Raw genomic sequence first — 19,290 nt, 5'->3', positions numbered from 1 at the left:
CAACCAGGACAAAAATTTAATTGTTACACCTGATACACTGACAACCTCAAAGAATTATTACAAGTCTTACAAATATCTGACCACTATGGCTGAAGTGCTTTTGCTGTATCGCAATGAAAATACATCTGTGTATTAAGCTTTTGGACTACAATTAGAGGAGCTTCGCTTCCGAATCAGTTCAGTAGTTAGGGCAAAGAAACGATATAACAAACTTTTAGTCATATTGGGCATCTGCGGCTGAATAACTTTAATACTAGTAGCATGGCACTTTATATTTTCAAAATATAACTCCGAAAGTATATCAAAGGCAAGGGGACACAGTTGATTTTAATATATAGATAAGGAGCAGAAAATGTAATTCTTACAGCAGTTGTTTTATTGTAATAGCTTCAATATTTTTTCTTTTGAAAGCAATAACTGCAGCAACATTATTTGCCCCAGTTTCCACCACATCGACATACATTATCAACACAATGCCATCCTCGGTTGCAGGTCGGTAGGTTTGTGTTACTCATACATTCAGCTTGGGTGGTACAGGAAGTAGCCTGGTTAGCTGAGAAACGAAAAATAAACGTCAGAATTTCTATATAGGAACATTATTTTTGATTAATCAAACAGATGCGACGCGTGCTTTTCATGATTTCTTCTGTTTAAGTATATGCATATAAACCCTTTGTAAAAAAATCTCTTTGAAATTGAATGCGGTATTTTGAAATGTAAACAAGCAGAAGAATTGTAAACATAAGCGCAAACAACCTTTCCGGTACAATCAGGAGTTCGGTGGAAGAGCGCCCCGTTTTGGTTTTCAGTGAAATGTGATATGCACTGTGGATGCGAATCTTAATTTTCATTTAAAGCGTTTAACTTATTTGGGTAAATTAAACAAAAATCAGTTCAGAAGAAAAAAACCCACGTACTTCAGACGGATAGTTTAAAGCATTGGTTCGTTCCTACAACGCAGCGATAACAGACATTTGTGCTGGTGTATTTTCAACAACAATCTTTTGATAGTAAGTTTGTTAGAACATATAAGAGTAATACTCAATGCTTACGGTTGCAAGTACAAACATTGTTCACACATGCTAAAGTATAGCCATATGAACACTGTAAGTGTGTACACTCCTGTTGAACGTTGTTGTTGGGACAGTCTTCAGCATAGATGCTAACAACTGAAAAATATCACAAAACAAGGTTAACCACATTTCGTGAAATTATTACACATTGTATTTAATTTCTTGCCAAATTTTGCAGTTTCTTCATCAAAATGAAGACGGTAAAATGTACATAAGGCTCATAACATCGAATTGCATGCAGATATGCAAAAATAATTACTGTAAAATGCACCCGCGAAGATTCAAAGAATAAAAGGCTCACAATGCCCTTGTGTATAACCCGGCTGCAACCCGGCTGCAAAATTTTAATTATCAACATGAAATATACCAATCTCTTGTTAAACTCAATTTACTGTAATTGTTTCCTCTAATATTTGTCAAAGATTTGAATATTTATAAGCAAATAGAAAGTTTAATTGATTCTGTTATTTTTGATTACCTCATTTCATGACTTTAATTGTAAAAGTTCATATGCAGTAAAGATACAAAAAAATCTAATTTGATCGAATTTGGTAATGCAAATATTGCACATAGATCATAGGCTAGAACCAGCAGAATTTATATGCACTTGGTTAATTCTGAAATACAAACGTGTTTGGTCTCGACCAACGAACAATTGGTTATAGTAATAGGTTACCAACGCTCATTCATAAATACTGGGTGCTCTGTGGCAAGCTTCAGAAATTCCGTTTCTTAAAAGCGAGGTTGCATCAGAGAGAAAGAGAGAGACGTTTATTTTCGATATCTCTCGGAACAGTAAATAACTTTGACTTTGACATCACAACAAATCCTTGAAAATTTTGGTATAAAATAAATAAATATCCTCTATTTAATTTTGTCGTGCCCCGATTATTAAAATTATAGAAAAAAGCCATATTGTACAGATATGCCGAAAAATATCAAGAAAAAATTAAAACCCATAAAATCATAAACTTACCACATAGTGCTGCGCAGATAATGAGTATGACTTTCATCTCAATGTGTAGATGTGGAATTTCAGTTTTGAAATGTGAAGACCGTTAGGCCTAGAAGCTTTTATGTTGCTGTATGTCACGCTATTGCCATGACTGGCCTATTTGATAAGATAAGGCATAATTCTTAATATATATCTCTTTTTTACGACCTTCGTGACACACTGTCTATGACCTAGTGATTCATGTTTAATTTGCCGATCCTATTCTTTCGTTCATTTCGCATGAACATCGAAATAATACATTGCATGTCTTATTTTTACATTATATTTCCTTTCCATTTGTAAACAAGATTATATTAAATTTTGCACACATTTTGTTGCATTTAATATTAAATTCGCGGACGTCGTCAAAACAGCGGTGTGCTATCACTAAGAAGCGTTGATGTAACGTTTGTGCCTTTCCTTTAGCTATTTTTACGAAATGAACGTCAAATATTTCAATGTAAAAGAATAGGGCGAATGTAAATATTTAACCTTAAATTGTGACAGTTGGTGCATTTACTTGAGTTGGTAAGAGTTCGATTATGCAATAAAAATGTAAAATGTGCCGTGAAGCCTCACATATAGAAGATGTTACGTTCGTTACTGTTTAATTCACCAGCTTACATATTAACGAGCTTCATAAAGTTCTTCCTAAGTACCTAAAATTATGGTTTTCATTAATATGAGTAAACCAGTATTCTTAATATCTCTGAAAAAGTGGTCATTTGTTTACTATGAGGACTTCTAATGTCATTTCTACTTGATGGAAGCAGTTGTTTTTATTCCAATTGCTTTTGTTCTGTAAAAGGGTACATGTACCATGGAAGCCTGTTCATAATGTGTGTTCCGCCTTTCATGTCCTCCAGAGAACAAATATTTTTGTTTTTATTCTATGCTTCAAAGTCTTATAAACTATTTCATAACAAAGTCCTTGTATGCAATTATTCTTTCTCCGTCTCTGAGTAATGTAGAGAATTTGTCAGTTTTTGTCGATAACATGTCAGAAATGATACTGATTCCAACAGCCTTGTTTTAGTTAAATGACCGCAATTGCATAACTGAATACTGAAAATAAACATTAATATTTTGCCAGAGAAATGTTTGATATTGTATACCATTCACAGTTTTGTTTCACATTTAAAACTTTGGTGGGTTTATTTCTAATTTAGAAAGTGTATAGTTTAGCGTAGTTATATCTATTCATTAGTGAAATCTCAGCTGCTGCAATTTTTTTATTCATTTTAGACTAACATATAGATAATTTGTAAAAGAATCATTTATCAATTCTTAATTTCCTTTCTTACAAGCATGTGTTTTCGAAAGTGTTAGAAGTTCCAACTGAAACAACTTGACTTGTTTTGTTCGGCTTATTTGTTAGTGATAAAGCAAAAAAAATGTAACGTAATAAATATTACTAGTAACCTTATCATTCCAAAGCGGTATGTCGGTCATTAACATGACACTACTTTATAATCTAATTAAAGAAAAATGTGACTATCCGAGAGCGAATAATAAGGGTGATTTCCTTTACGTGAACAAGATTTGTTAACTAAAAATTAGAGCTATAGATTGAAAAACAAAAAAAAAATGTAAGACACAGATGTTCGACCGGTTCATTTTAACACAAACCATGCAGACTGAATGAAGTTAAATGGAAATCACACATATTCTTATAGCATAGTTTTCGTACAAGCTATGCGCGAGTTAGTTCATGCTTATACAGTCGCTGCCAGTTGGAAAGAAGCTTGAACACATTGCGTAGACTTAAGACGTGGTCAAGAACTACCATTAGACAAGGCCGCCTTAATGGCATTTTGCTAATGTTTGCGCAGGCTGAAATGTTGAAGTTAACAGCCTTGACATTCTTAAGTAATTGGACTCAACTGGGCAAAGCAGAATTTCATTAGCGTTTAATAAATAATATGATCTCGGGAATATACATACTTAAATACAACGTGGCGCTTATCTAACTGAATAATGCTATTTCTTTCTAAATTGATTAATTTTGACCACAACAGAATGGAGTCTTGCAATCATGCGGTTTTGTTCTTTATACGCCTTTGAACATATCATTTTCTAAAAAGTCACAATACCTTTACGGCATTTCAGAACTTCTGTTTTATATACTAACTACTGGAATGAACTTACGTACGCAGTATTGCTGCAAAGACAAATAGTGCAGCTTTCATTTAAAATGTTTTGTTAAAGACTTTCACTATGCAGTTGAGCACGGTTCTTTTCGATCGCCCTATTTAATGTTTTAATGTCAACTGCTATACATAAATGTGTTCTTATCAATTGTAATCAGACAGGGCAAAATCAACATGACATTTCATATCTTCAGTAGACTTCCCCTACTTACGAAGACCTTTGCTTTGGCATGTATTTTAATAATGCATTAACATAGTTAAAAACTAAAGTGTCCGCCAGTAGCATTTGCTGAGAAAAAAGTTAATTTATTCACACATTCCATGCATACGTGTGAGTACAGAGGACGTAACGGAACATTTAGGATTTCACCAGACATTCAAAAATCGACATATAAATGTTTATCAATATTCTTGTCAATAATGAGACACCGGATGCTTAAAACTTTTCAGACGGTAAATGAACTAATGCATTACTTTTCAATTGGAAATATTAGCAGGTCTAATGATCAAAATAAAACATTAAATGATAAGTTTCTCAATTGATTAGTAAAGTAATTTCAACGTGCATTAATTGATGATGAGATAAAATTCATTTGACATGCTGTTTAAGCGGTACGTTAACGGAAATTGAAGCTTATTTCCAATGTAGTGTTACATTCTAATATGACTCAATGTTTTGTCAGATAAACATAGGAGGGAGTTAAACGTTGTATATATTCTTCCATAAACCTTAGTTAATGCGCAAACCGCATAGAGAACAGCATACTTAATTATGACATCACATAGCCACATAACGTCCGATTCATTACCACACGGATGTATGGAGTTCAGCAGAGCTTTATCACATTGTTTCAATGGGCCTGTTGAAATAAATATAAACAATGCCTTCTTGTGCTTTATTGTCCTTTAATTATTGTCTTATTTACCCCGATTAATCGTTCATATACTTAAATATTCAACCACTCGGGCTAGACTAATGCCTGCGCATCTGATCTCTCTGAGCCGTGGTAAATTAGACAATAAAAAAAATGAAGGCCTCGTTTATTTCATAAATAAAATATCATGTTTTTTTCCAATTTAATAACTGATTTTCACTATGTAACGATGCAAATATGCATCATTATACACCAGAAATATCAGTGTATGAACTAGTTACTGCTTAAATATATTAAGCGATAACACTTACAAGAAATATGATTTTATCTTAAAAGAGATTAAACAAATGCAGTCTCAATCAATAGCCACAATCACTAATGTAATATACAAAATATAAATTGCTTGATTTGAAACTTATAGTACCAGTTAACAGTAATTTTGAGTGTTTCCTGATAAGCATTTGTGATAACCTGTTAAATACTCTCATTTAACAAAAAAAAACATGATAGATATATGTATATAGATCTCTTGAAGTGTTATTAGAGGGGCTTCGCTGCCGAATAAATTCAGTTGTTACGGCAGGCAGACCGTCTCAGTTTGGATACAATTTGAATCCCCAGACAATGTGAAACCGTAGCACGATTTTACAAGCCTTTGTAATACTGTACCGCTGTTCTTAAAGTGTTTGTCACTCTAATGGAATGAAAATACATCTGTGAATTAAGGGCATGTATTTCAAATAGAGTGGCTTCGCTGCCAAACCGGTTCCCTGTTAATGCAGGATCGCAGTCTCAATATGGAAAAAAATTGAAATTTTACCCTTGACAAAGTTAGGACCGCACATGATATTACAAGCCTTAGTAACATTTGACCACTTTTGTTAAAGAGTGCTGCGTTGCTGTACTAGTAATATGAGAATGAGTGTATGTGTACTAAACTTTTAAGCGACAATTAGAAATGCATAGCTGCCGGACAGGTGCATAAAATGTTTGTTGCTTTATTGCAATGACAATATATCTGTGTATTCATTATGTTAACTACAATTAGAGGAGCTCGCTAACGAATTAATTCAGAGTTGTTAAGGCAGGAGGAACGTGTCAATTTAGACAAAAATGAAATACACCGGACAAACTGAGGTCTGCTAACAAGATTACAAGCCATAATCATATCGGATCACTGTGGCTCAAGTATTTGTCATTCTATTGTATAGAAAATATATCTGTGTATTAAGGTCGTGAACTAATCGGTTTAGCGTTAAGGGAAGAATGATGTCTCAATTTGGACAAATATTAAACGGTTACCAAAAAAAGTTCAAACAACACTAAATCATAGAAAGAATGTGTTGTTTTACATGAAACAGGGTATGAAATATGTATAATGGTCTACAAATTTACAGATATATACACTGACTTCCGTAAAAGGACTTCATAAAGAGGCCACATTTTCGGACATTTCAACGGCTTAAAAAGTCACTTTTTTTCAAAGGACTGTTATCTTTGTTTTAATGCATTTGCAATAATGTCCCAGTGGTGAAATTTCACATAACTAGGTGGAACTAGCAATCGTTAATTTCTATTTCTTTACAAATGCAATTCATTTTTAAAGAAAGACAACTTTTTGAGAATATTTCAAATACAGTCCAGTAGAGTTGAATGTTTTAATGCATTTGCATTAACGTCCCAGTGCTGAAATTTCACATAACTAGACGGAACTAGCAGTTGTTTATTCTAATTCCTTTACAAATGTCATTCATACATAAAGGAAAGAAAAATGTTGTTTGTTTGACAGATAATTATGTGTTTTGATGATCTATTCCTAAACCGGACAAAGTGAGAACAACACACATAATTACTATATTACTATTACTGGCTAGAGTAATTGTAGCTTTATTGCAATATAAATTTTTGTATTAATCATGTAAACTACAATTACAGAAACTTCGCGGCCAAATCAATTCAGTTGTTAGAGCAAGTGGGAACCGTAATACTATTGTGACACATTGGCTAAAGATTTTGTCAAACTATTGCAATGAATATATATATATCAATATATTTATGTGAACTACATTAGAATTCTCGCTCAATATATCATATTTGAACATGCTTTAACAAATTTTAAAAATTTACCCGGATAGTTGCCACACGTTAATTGTATATCAAGCATGCTTGTACATATATATATATGTAAAGCAAGGCTGTGATCTACAATTAGAGGTGACTTGCAACTGCCGCCGAAACTGTTAAGTTGTTATGGCAGGATGGCAGTCTCAGTTTATATAACAATTAAAATTTTACACTGAACAAAGTGAAATCTGCATACGATATTAAAAGCCTTAGTAATATGGGGCTACTGTGGCTAAAATGTTTGCTGCTCTATTGCAATAATAATATATATAATAATCGAAATTTACACCGGACAAAGTAAGAACCGCACAGGATATTGCAAGCCTTAGTAATATCGTGCTACTGGGGCTAAGTCATTTGTCGCTCTATTTCAATGGCAAAATATCTTTATGTTGAGCTTGTGAGCTACAGTTAGATACGCATTGCAATGCAGATATATCTTCAGGTCGTGAACTACAGTTAGAATTGCCTCGCTGCCGAATATCATCAGTAGTTTAGAATGATTTGAACAAATATTGAAAAAAATTTACCCCGGATAAAGTATAGACCACACGATAATAAATGCCTTAGTAATATCAAGTCACTGTGGCTGAGGTACTTGTCACTCTATTGCAACGGAAATATATTTGTGAATTAAAGTCGTGCACAACAATTAATGTCACTTTGCGGGCAAATCGATTCTGTGGTTTGGGCATGATGATGATCTCAATTTGGACAAAGATTGAAATTTAAGTGAAGGAAGTAAAGACAGAACCGTACATGATATTACAAGCCTTAATATTCTTAACAAATGTGACTAATGTGTTTGTCTCTCTACTGCAATGAAAATATCTGTGCATTGATTGTTTATTTTAATTGAGTTGATTTGCTCCTAGACTGCTAACGCAGATAGAGAGGGATATCGGTCTTAATTTAGACAAAAATTGACATTGCACACCGGACAAAATGAGAAATGCACACCCGCCCGCTTAGGTCAGTAGGTTGAGCGTTGGTCTACGGATCGCGGGGTCGTGAGTTCGATCCTAGGACGGGGCGTATGTTCTCCGTGACGATTTGATAAACGACATTGTATCTGAAATCATTCGTCCTCCACCTCTGATTCATGTTGTGAAGTTGGCAGTTACTTGCGGAGAACAGGTCTGTACTGGTACAGAATTCAGGAACACTGGTTAGGTTAACTGCCCGCAGTTACATGACTGAAATACTGTTGAAAAACGGCGTTAAACCCAACACACACAAATGAGAAGTACACACGATATTACAAGTCTTATTCATATCGAGACACTCTGTCTAAAGTGTTTGTTACTCTGTTGCTGTGTATAAAGGTAGTGAACTACAATAAGAGGTGCTTCGCTGCCAAATTGTTTGAGATGATGGTATTACTTTTGTCAAACAATAGAGATTTAACACTGGACAAAGTGAGAAGAGCAAACGAGCCTTCGTAAAAGGCACTTTATCCTCCTCTAATAACTTAAACTGTTTTGGAGCTAATTGGACAAAGTGAGAAGAGCAAACGGGCCATTGCGGCTAGGTTTTTGTCGCTCTATTGACATAGCAACATATAGGTGTATTAACATTGTGAATTAAAATAAAAGGGCATTCTCTGCCAAACAAATTCTGGCAGTTGTTATGACAGGATGATGGTCGATATTTCGACAAAGATTGAAGTGTTACACCGGAGGAACTGCACACGATATTAAGACGTACTATTACAGAGGCACTCTTTCCATAGTCTTTGTCACTCTGTTGTGATGTAAACATATCTATGTATTAATGCCATAAATTACAATTAGAGGTGCTTTGCTGCCCAACTGCTTAACCAATTGGCAGTTGGTTAGGATAATGGTCTCATTTCGGACAAAAATATAGAATTTAACACCGGATAAACCCGGAACAGGAAACGATATTCAAGCCTTAGTATTTTCGGCAATTGTGGCCAAAGTATTTGTCTCTCTACGGCAATGAAAGAAACTGTGTATTGCGATTGTGTTCTATAACAAGAGGTGCTTAGCTCCAAAACAGTTTAAGTTATTAGAGCAGGATAACAGTCTATATTTGGACTAAAATTCAACGACATTTCAAGACTTAGTCAAATTGAAACAATCTATCTAAAGGGTTTGTCACTCTGGTACAACGAAAATATATCTGGGTATTAATGTCATAAACAACAATTACAGATGCTTTGCTGCCGAATAGGTTCAGCGGTGAGGGCAGAATGATGGTCTCATTTCAGGCAAAAATTAGAATCTAACACCGGAAAAAGTGAGAATAAAATCTGTAAAAAGATCCTTTTGAAGCAAAGAATGCAATGAAAGCAGACTCGGTTAGATTGAGTCTGTTCATGAGAGATAATGACACGTGCGACACCTCTCACGCCCCCTAGCACCGGCTAAAGCGGAACACTATTATACAATTGTTGAATGGACTCCATGATCCGAAAGGACCATGCAATGAAAATAATTATATCTGTGAGATAATGTCGTTCCCTACAGTGCATATACATCGCTGTCGAACTGGATCAGTGGTAATACATTATCTCAATTTGGACAAAAATCAAAATTTTACACCGGACAAATGTAAACCTCTATAAGTATAATTGATAGCTGTGGCTTAAGTGTTTATCTCTCTACTACAATGAAAATATATATTTGTATTGAGCTTGTGAACTACTATTAGAGGTGTGTGCTACCGAGCCGTATAATTGGTTAGAGCAGGATGACGATCTCAATTTCGTCAAAACTGGAAATACGTCGTATTACATCGGACAAAATAAGAACTGCGCACGATATCACAAGCTTTATTAGCTAAACTGCGTGTCGCTGTTTCAAGGGCAAATATCTGTTTAATGAACTTATGGACTATGATTTGGGGAGACTTCGTTGCCGAATTGATTCAGTTGTTAGGGCAGGAGGACCGTCCTGATTTAGACCTAAATGATATTTACACCGAACAGAGGGAGGACCGCACATCGGGCCACTTTGGCTACAGTGTTTGTTACTCTATTGTTATGAAAGCTATATGTACATATTAAGCCTGTGAAGAGTAATTAAAGAACCCTCGCTGCCACATTTGTTCCGTGGTTTGGGCAGGAATACTGTCTCAATTTGGACTAATTGTTTGGACTTGAAGTTTTGCATCGGACATAAGAAGAACTGCTCACGACACTAAAGCCATACAATAAAATCAAACCACTCTGGGTCTTTCGTGCTGTATTTCAATGAATATTTATTTCTGTAATAAGCATGTGACCTAAAACAAAAGAATCGCTTTAGTCTACATGGCAGGGTGATAGTCTTATGCCGGAAAAATATGAAATTTTACACCGTGAAAGTTAGAGAACTGCTCTTGATATTACGACTCTTGTTTGACTTAGTTAATTAATACGCTAATGCAATGAAAATATGTTTATGTATTGACTTTGTGAACTATAATAAGAGGGGTATCGCTGCCGAATCTACCCAGTGGTAAAAACGGGATGATGGTAAAAAAAAATGAACCGTACAAACCTTAGTGTTATCGGAAATGTGGTTAGAATGTTTGTCACTTTATCGCAATGAAAGTATATCTGTGTATTCAGGTTGTGAACTACAAGTAGAGGAAGTCATCCAGCTGGATTACAGAAGTTAAGTGGTTCTACCCAGGTGCCCGCTTGTGATGATATAATTCACGGAGGGGCATCTGGGGTATTCCTCAAACATCAAAGTGCGGACATCGCTATATGACCTATACTTGTGTCGGTGCGACGTTAAACTCAACAAAAAAAAAAAAAAAAAAAAATAAAGCTTTCCTACCAAATCTGGCTTAGTATTATCGGGGTCATAGGAGTTTGTCCATGATCAGCAAATAAGAGACCCATCAACAAGACAATTGCATGTTAGTGAACATTTAGATCTATGCTCTATAATGGACCCATAGTATTTAACTTTTCCTTTTCATAAATTTCATAATAATGTTTCAGCTAGGTTGTCTAAGAAACGTTACTTGTTCAATATTTTAAACCAAAACTAAACAAATATTGATGACGTCATAATATAACGTTGCTTACACATTTGTACACATGAGACGTTGCGTAGCAACTACACATTTTTTATATGTCTGCCCTGATGATTATGATATGAAACCTGTAGGTAGACAAGAATACATTTAGAGGGAACCCATTGGATGTTTTTCTTTTTTATTTATTAACCATAATATATATGTATAATGTATTTTAATGCCGTGAACTACAAATAGAGTTCCTTCATTGCCTGTTAGTGCAGAACGATTAATTGCTCCTGAATTTGGTTTAGTGGCTGTGGTAAGGTGACGGTCCCAATTTGGACAAAAATTAAAATTGCCAGCTCCTTTAACGTGAGGACTGCTCATGATATTACAAGCTATATAGAAATCGGGCCACTGTCGCTTTAGTGCTTTCCGACCTATTTCAATAAAATATATCTGTATATTTAGTTTGTTAATTACGATAAACACTGCAGTCAAAGTGGCCAAATCAGTAAGGCTTGTAATATCGTGTGCGGTTCTCCCTCGAACGATCATTACAAGTCTTACAAATATCTGACCACTATGGCTAAAGTGCTATAGCTGTATTGAATTAAAATACGTCTGTGTATTCAGCTTTTGAACTACAATTACAGGAGCTTTGCATCCGAATCAGTTCAGTAGTTAGGGCAAAGCAACGATATAACACACTTTTAGTCAAATTGGGCATTTGCGGCTGAATAAAGAATAACAGTAACTTCAATACTAGTAGCATGGCACTTTATATTTCCAACAATCTGACTAAAGTACTTGATCTTCTAAACGAAGATCTGAGAACGACCCATTTCACATTCGTCTTCTGTATATTTTGAATTTCCAATATTGCTATCTTTATCTTCGCAAATCTATTTTTATTTGAACCAATCAGACAACTTGTTCGAATGTCAAAGAGTAAGAAAAGAAAGAAATTGCAGTTAATCCAGGGCTCGAATCCGGGACTTCTCGTTTACAGAGCAAGTGCCCTACCGACTGAGCTAACCGGCTATTTGACATCTTTTGACATAAAAATTGTTGATATCAAAACCCAAGGCTTTTTAAAGCTTGCAGAATGTTGTAAGGTAGCCTTTGATTGGTTAGCGGAAGGGTTGTCAGAACGAGGCCATCAATAGCTCGTTGTCAGATCCTATGCGTAGCGTAATAGGAGATGTACTTCAGTCAGATTGTATTTCCAAAATATATCTAAGAAAGTATATCAAAGGCAAGGGAATAAAGTGGATTGTAATATACTGAGCAGAAAATATAATTCTTACAATAGTTTTACTGTAATAGTTTCAATGTTTTTCTTTTGAAAGCAGTAACAGTTCTCCAGTAACTTTATTTTCCCCAGTTTCCACCACATCGACATGCATTGTCAACACAATGCCATCCTGGAGGGCAGTTCGGTAGGTTTGCGTTACCCGTACAGTCAGCTAGGGTGGTACAGTTATTATTCTGGGTAGCTGGGAAAAGAAAAAATACTTCTGAATTTCTATATGATAAGTCAAACATATAAGACACGTGCTTTGCATGGTTTCTTCTGTTTCAGTATATGCATATAACACCTTTTAAAAATCACTTGAACATTGAATGCGGTATTTTGAATGGTAAACAAGCAGAATAATTTTAAACATAAGTGCAAACAACCTTTCCAGTACAATCAGTAAATCTGTGGAAGAGCGCCCCGTTTAGGTTGGCAGTGAAATATGATTATTTTTGTGGAGGCAAATCTTAATTTTCGTTTAAATCGTTTTATTGATGTGGGTAAATTAAACAAAATCAGTTCAAAAATAAAAAAGAAGCCACGTATTCAACAATTATCTTTTGATAAATAAGTTTGTTAGAACATATAAGCGTAATGCTCGATGCTTACGGTTGCAAGTGCAAACATCGTTCACACATACTAAAGTATAGTCTCCTGAACACGTCAAGTGCGTACACTCCTGTTGAACGTTGCCAGTGGGACAGTCTTCAGCATAGATGCTAACAACTGAAAAATCTAAGCTAAGAAATCAAAATAAACAATAGGTATCATATCAGTAGCAGCTACTCAAAATAATGTGATGAAGTTTGCTGATTCTGAAATATGTTCGTGTTAGGTCTTGCCTAACGAACACTTGTTTAGACAATAGTGATAGCTTACCAATGCTCATTCATAAATACCGGGTGCTCTGTGGCAAGCTTCAAAACATTCTGTTTCTTAAAAAGCGATGTTGCATTAGAAAGAAAGAGACAGCGAGAGCTAGGCGTTTATAGTCGATATCTCTCGCACCAATAAAATACTTAGACTTGACATCACAAGAAATCTTTGAAGATATTGGTATAAAACAAATAAATATCCTCTATTTAATTGTGCCGTGCTTCCATTATTAAAACTATAGAAAAAAACATATTATACAGATACGCCGAAAAATATCAAGAAAAAATTAAACCCCATAAAATCATAAACTTACCACATAGTGCTGCGCAGATAATGAGTATGACTTTCATCTCAATGTGTAGATGTAGAATGTCAGTTTTGAAATGTAAAGACCGTTAGACCTGGGTGCTTTTATGTTGCTGTACGTTACGAATGATTGTCCTATTTGATAAGGCATAATTATCAATATGTATCTCATTTGCACGACAGTCGTGACTTAACTGTCCTTGTCCTTGCCGACCCTATTCTGTCGTTCATTACGTATGAACACTGACGAAATACATTTCATTTCTTATGTTTACATTATATTTCCTTTCTATTTGTAAACAAGATTATAATTATAAATTGCACACATTTTGTTCCATTTAGCTTCCCGGCCATTCTGTTCACCAAATAGAACAACTGTGACGTCATCTAAGGAACGGTGTCCCTGACTACGCGGACGTCGTCAAAACAACCAGTTATCACTAAGCAGCGTTGATGTAACTATCGCGCCTTTCCTTCTGCTTTACATACAAAATGAACGTCATATTTTTCAATCGAAAAGAAAAGGGCGAATGCAAATATATAATCTAAAATGGTGACAGTTGGTGCAATTACTTGAGTTAATAAGAGTTCAGTTGTGCAGTGCAATAAAATGTATAATGAACTGGAAAGTCTCACATATAGAAGACGATGGGTTTGTTACTGTTTAATTCACCGCTTACATATTAACGAGTTTAATGAAGTTCTTTCCAAGTACCTAAACTTACGGTTTTCATTAGTATTAGTAAACCAGCATTCTTAATATCTCTAAAAAGCGGTCATTTACTGACTTTGAGGACATCTAATGTCATTTCTACTTTATGGAAACAAATGATATTATTTCAATTGCTTTTGTTCTGTAGAAGGGTACTTGTACCAAGGAAGCCGGTTCATAATGTGTGTTCTGCCTTTCATGTCTTCTAGCGAACAACTATTTTTGCTTGTTTGTATTCTATGCTTCAAAAAGTCTTATAAATCACTTCATATCAAAGTCCTTGTATGCAATTATTCTTTCTCCCTCCCTGAGTAATGTAGAGAAGTTGTTAGTTATTTGTGGATAACATGTCAGATTTAGTGCCGATTCCAACAGCTATATTTTAGCTAAATGACCACAATTGCATAACTGAAATACTGAAACTGAAACAGCGTTTATCTGTCAAATAAACATTAATATTTTGCCAGAGAAATATCTGATATTGTACACCATTCACAATTTTAGGTTTCTTTCTAATTTAGAAAGTGTACAGTTTCGCATAGCTATATCCATTTAGTTAATATCAAAGCTATCACCTCATACTTAATAATGTATATTAAACAAAAGAAACTATTGAAATAGGCAAATCAAATATTAATTGTAAAAGTGGACTGGTAAATGCATTAAAAGCACTACTCAAGTAAAAGTGTCTTATGACGATAAATTTTGAAATTTACTATTTTCCGCTTATTTGCTAAAAAGTACAATTTTAGTGATAAGGCAAAAAATGTAACGTAATGAATATTAACCTTTTTATTCCAAAGTGGTATGTCGGTCATTAACATGACACTACTTTATAATCTAACTAAAGGGTGATTTTCTTTACGTGGACAAGTTTTGTTAACTAAAAATTTGAGCTATAGATGGAAACAAATAATAAAAAGAACAAGCAACAAAATGTAAGCCACGGATTTTCAACCAGTTCATTTTAACACAAACTATGCAGACTGATTAAAGTGAAATGGAAATCCACAAAATCATTTGCAAATGAAAATAACAGATTGGATAAGAAATAAAGGGAAGCCCCGATAAAGATTCATAAGTAGCTGTTGATAAGCAAAAAATGATTACCAGTTTGTGCAGCAATAGTGACGAGTCCAAGTCCCAGTGCAGAAATAGTGACGAGTCTTGGTGCAGAAATAGTGACGAGTCCTAGTCCCAGTGCAGAAATAGTGACGAATCCCAGTGCAGAAATAGTGACGAGTCTCGGTGCAGAAATAGTGACGAATCCCAGTGCAGAAATAGTGACGAGTCTCGGTGCAAAAATAGTGAAGAGTCGCAATTCAAAAATAATGACAAGTCCCATTGCAGAAATAGGGATGTGTCTCAGAGAATGTACGAGATGTTTCCAACTTCTATTCGAACAGAGCTTGATGATAAAACTCTAAATGTTTCTCCGGACAAGTATAAATGTCAGTCCTTTAACCATAATCGATTAAAATTTTCAACAGACTTTGTTAATCAACAATAATACATTTATTAGTGTTCATTTACCAGATATGTCATGGCGCTATTCACGGATTTATTCCTAAGTATGAAAACTGCAAAATGTATTAATTCATGTGTTAGTCTTTTACATCTTTGTTTATTTCTCCAGGAAAAGGTGTCATTTCTTGAATTTTTGGAACATGTATTAACAAAAATGAAACAATAACATATTTTTTTGTACATTTAATTCACCTTCATCTTACGTAGAGAATTTGTCAAATTATGCAGGAACTCTAGTTAACTTAACTGGCATCCGTTGCAGATGAACTGCAGTTGTAAATGAAGCAATGCCGGAAATGACATTTTGATATGAAATGATATTTATTACTATTTGAGCCGCGCCATGAGAAAACCAACATAGTGGCCTGCGACCAGCAAGGATCCAGACCAGCCTGCGCATATTCTAACACAAATAGCAAACGCAGCCACATAGGGCGCGAAATTCATCCTCTACTAGTACAGACACAGAGCGATCTGACCAGAGGGAAAAAGTGAGATAAAGCCCCTAGAACAGATAGAGAGTCATTTTTAGATACAGACTTTTGATGATTCCACTCCGAAACATTAATTCGAAAGAAAATCACTGTTTACTATGGTGGCTGATTTCTGCCATTTCGTGTGTTCGTGTCGGCGAGGCGAAATGTCAAAGTAACGAAACAAAGAAAGGTCGAAATAATGCTTATTTGTCGTGTGTTCGCATTTCGACTTTCGAGGTTGATATACGAAGTAATGAAACATTGAAGGCAAAATAACGAAATTTCAGAGGCGAACACACAAACTTTGTATCTGTCACTTTTCGTATCGGCGGGTATTAAAACTTCGTTCTTTCTCCTTCAGTGTTTCGCTGCTTCGCGAATTCGCCTCGGAACCTGTGAACTGTTTTGGTTTACCCCGCTACCAAAGTTACAAGTGTATTTCTGACAATCATATAGCATCTTTACTTTATTCCTAATCACATCCAAAGGATGTTCATATGCTACACAAAATAGCCCCATTCGTGAACATTGCGGATGAATTATCAATGATCAATCAGTTCTAATTCAACCTGTTTCCATTCACACTGACCATTTAGATTATACAACATCTATTGATGATAAGGTGTTCCAGCCCGTGGTTACATCACTGCCTTCAAGCTGGCAATTTAGATAAGTTCATGTAAGGCCAGGCAGAGTTCATGTTAGAAATAAAGCACATTTGTATTTGTTTCTCATAAATGTATATTTATAGATTGGCATTTAAACAGAAAATAAATCTACTAAGCCTGCAACCACCAAGCGTCTAAAGGCTTTGATTTCATCATGTTACATCTTTTGTTTTACACTTAAAAGTTTGGTTTTCTTTCAATGTTAGAAAGTGTAGAAGTTTGATATAGCGCTATCACTAATGGAAGCACAGATGTAATTTTTATTCAGTTTAGACCAACATTTAATATTAGAATAACCCATCAATCATCATTATCTTTTCTATGACAACTTCGAAACAAGCAGATTTACTTTGAACGTCGTAGAAATTCCTGTTGCAACCATTGCCTTCTTTTGTCTTATCTATATGTGGAATATCGATGCTTTCGCTTCATATTTAACAATAAGCCTACCAACAAATCTAATGAAATATTAGGCAAATCAAACAAAAATATAAGTGAATAATGAAAGACATTTTAAAGCGGTGTACTCTGTCGATAAATCTGGACATGTGTTTCCGCTTATTTGATAAGGAGTGCATACAACTGGTTAGTGCGGTCACTAAATGGTGAAGTCAGTGCTTATAGCGTGATGAATATCAACCTTATCATTCCAAAGCGGTACATGTAGATCATTTTCACGATTCTTCTTATTCCATCAAATCAAAAGTAGAACTAAGCGTGATTTCTTTTCACGAGGACAGGGCTATAGGTTTTGTGAACTAAACAGTTGTTAAATAGATCAAAACAAACTGTCAGATAAAGATTTTAATCTTCATTATATGTCGCAAACCAAGGAGCCAATTTTAAATAGAACAGAAGAAATTAAAATCAGTCTTGATAAATACACATCATAAATGATAAGTTCGTTGTTACCTCCTGCGATCAACAGAGCAACGTATCAAAGTACACATTATATCAAACGGGTTGTTATGTATTATATTTTATACACTCGTTTTTATGGCAAGACATGACTGTAAGTATGACTGAAAACAGTTAAAAACATAGAAAAGTGGTTTGAAATAATTATGGTTTCTTCCACAAGTATTCCATGCTAATTTGCAGCTTGATCAAGATAATGTCATTTTGTATCACACAAAGCGTACAACTTGGTTTAAGACACAGCACCAAAAAGCAGTAGGCAGGGACTTGTTGAACTAAAAAGCTTAGTCTATCTTGTTTAAATATAGGTCACAAGAAGTATTAAAATCAGTTAATAAAGATGAATTTTAAATAATAATAATTTAAAGACACTCTTACCTTATCTAAATAGTTTAGCTGATAAAAATTCTTTAAATATATAATAAATAATATATGAATCAGAGTTGATAATGTTTATGAAAGTCAGAAGGATCTCTACGATGAATGATAGGGTTATGCGAAAAATTATGAGTCAAAATTTGAGATGGACCTGTAGAATTCAAAGGTAATTTCTTGGTTAATAATTCAAACTTCAGTCATGCCCCTATTTGAAACACCAGTCCAGGAATATAACCGACAGCATAAAAATAGCGCAAATTACTCACATAAGTTCTATCTAAGAAGATAATAGTATCTGTAAAAGTAACAAGTCCCTTTAATAAAATTATTATACAGCTTCGAGAAACACGCCCTTTAAGTTTGTTTGTTCATTTGTGCAATGTAAGCATTTTTGTTGTTCCTTCTCTCGAGAAGGAACAATTAGAATTGGTAAGTCACACTTGAATGAGCGACTGACCTCGCAAACTATTGTCATTACAAGCTAGCTTATCAAACTCCACGACCTTAGAAATAATCTTAAAAATAACCTCCGACGTTACAATAATTATTTTCTCATTGAGGCGACTCACTGGCTGATCGCGTTCCACGGATTACGTATTTCTAAACCCGAGGATGGAAAAGTGGCGTCATTGAAGCATGCCAAATCTTATTTGTCACAAATGATAATATACGTCGTTACTTTCGAATGCATGGTCAATATGTGAAAACAAACCCAATTGCGACCTTCTTATTATGCGCAACAAATTCACGCTTCGAATGCACGGATGTCACATTCACGAGATCTAGGACAGATACTACTATATTATAGCCATGAATTACTTGATCAATGATCACTAAGTTTATTGTATGCGAGGACGTAGACGCAAACAGAAACTAGAATGTGTCTGTAGGACACAGGGTGTGCCCCCCACTGGTACATTTGTCACAAATAAGTG

General features: G+C 34.8%; 2 protein-coding genes across 4 annotated transcripts; both read right to left on the bottom strand.

Moving 5' to 3' along the window:
- Positions 1 to 353: 353 nt before the first annotated feature.
- Positions 354 to 2,180, bottom strand: LOC128546319 (serine protease inhibitor Cvsi-2-like). The gene is made up of 3 exons (XM_053516719.1): positions 2,050 to 2,180; positions 1,053 to 1,169; positions 354 to 553 (listed from the first exon to the last, which is right to left on the bottom strand). The coding sequence occupies exons 1-3, from the start codon at positions 2,084 to 2,086 to the stop codon at positions 429 to 431; spliced, it is 279 nt and encodes a 92-aa protein (XP_053372694.1). The 5' UTR covers positions 2,087 to 2,180; the 3' UTR covers positions 354 to 428.
- Positions 2,181 to 12,461: 10,281 nt separating this feature from the next.
- LOC123560476 (serine protease inhibitor Cvsi-2-like) lies at positions 12,462 to 13,792 on the bottom strand. 3 transcript variants are annotated; one of them, XR_008365938.1, is made up of 3 exons: positions 13,684 to 13,790; positions 13,104 to 13,229; positions 12,462 to 12,693 (listed from the first exon to the last, which is right to left on the bottom strand). XR_008365938.1 is itself a non-coding variant. In XM_045352664.2 (3 exons), exons 1-3 carry the CDS (start codon positions 13,718 to 13,720, stop codon positions 12,569 to 12,571), a joined length of 279 nt encoding a protein of 92 aa, XP_045208599.2. In that variant the 5' UTR covers positions 13,721 to 13,792; the 3' UTR covers positions 12,462 to 12,568. The 3 variants fall into 3 exon arrangements, 2 of the variants coding, with proteins under 2 accessions (XP_045208599.2, XP_045208602.2); XM_045352664.2 differs by having other exon boundaries at positions 13,104 to 13,220; positions 13,684 to 13,792; XM_045352667.2 differs by having other exon boundaries at positions 13,104 to 13,234.
- Between the last annotated feature and the right edge of the window lie 5,498 nt (positions 13,793 to 19,290).

This window comes from Mercenaria mercenaria, chromosome 10, assembly GCF_021730395.1.
Source record: "Mercenaria mercenaria strain notata chromosome 10, MADL_Memer_1, whole genome shotgun sequence".
NCBI classification, from domain to species: domain Eukaryota; kingdom Metazoa; phylum Mollusca; class Bivalvia; order Venerida; family Veneridae; genus Mercenaria; species Mercenaria mercenaria.
The sequence above is the reverse complement of the archived record's forward strand: the minus strand, read 5'-3'. Positions and strand labels throughout refer to the sequence as shown.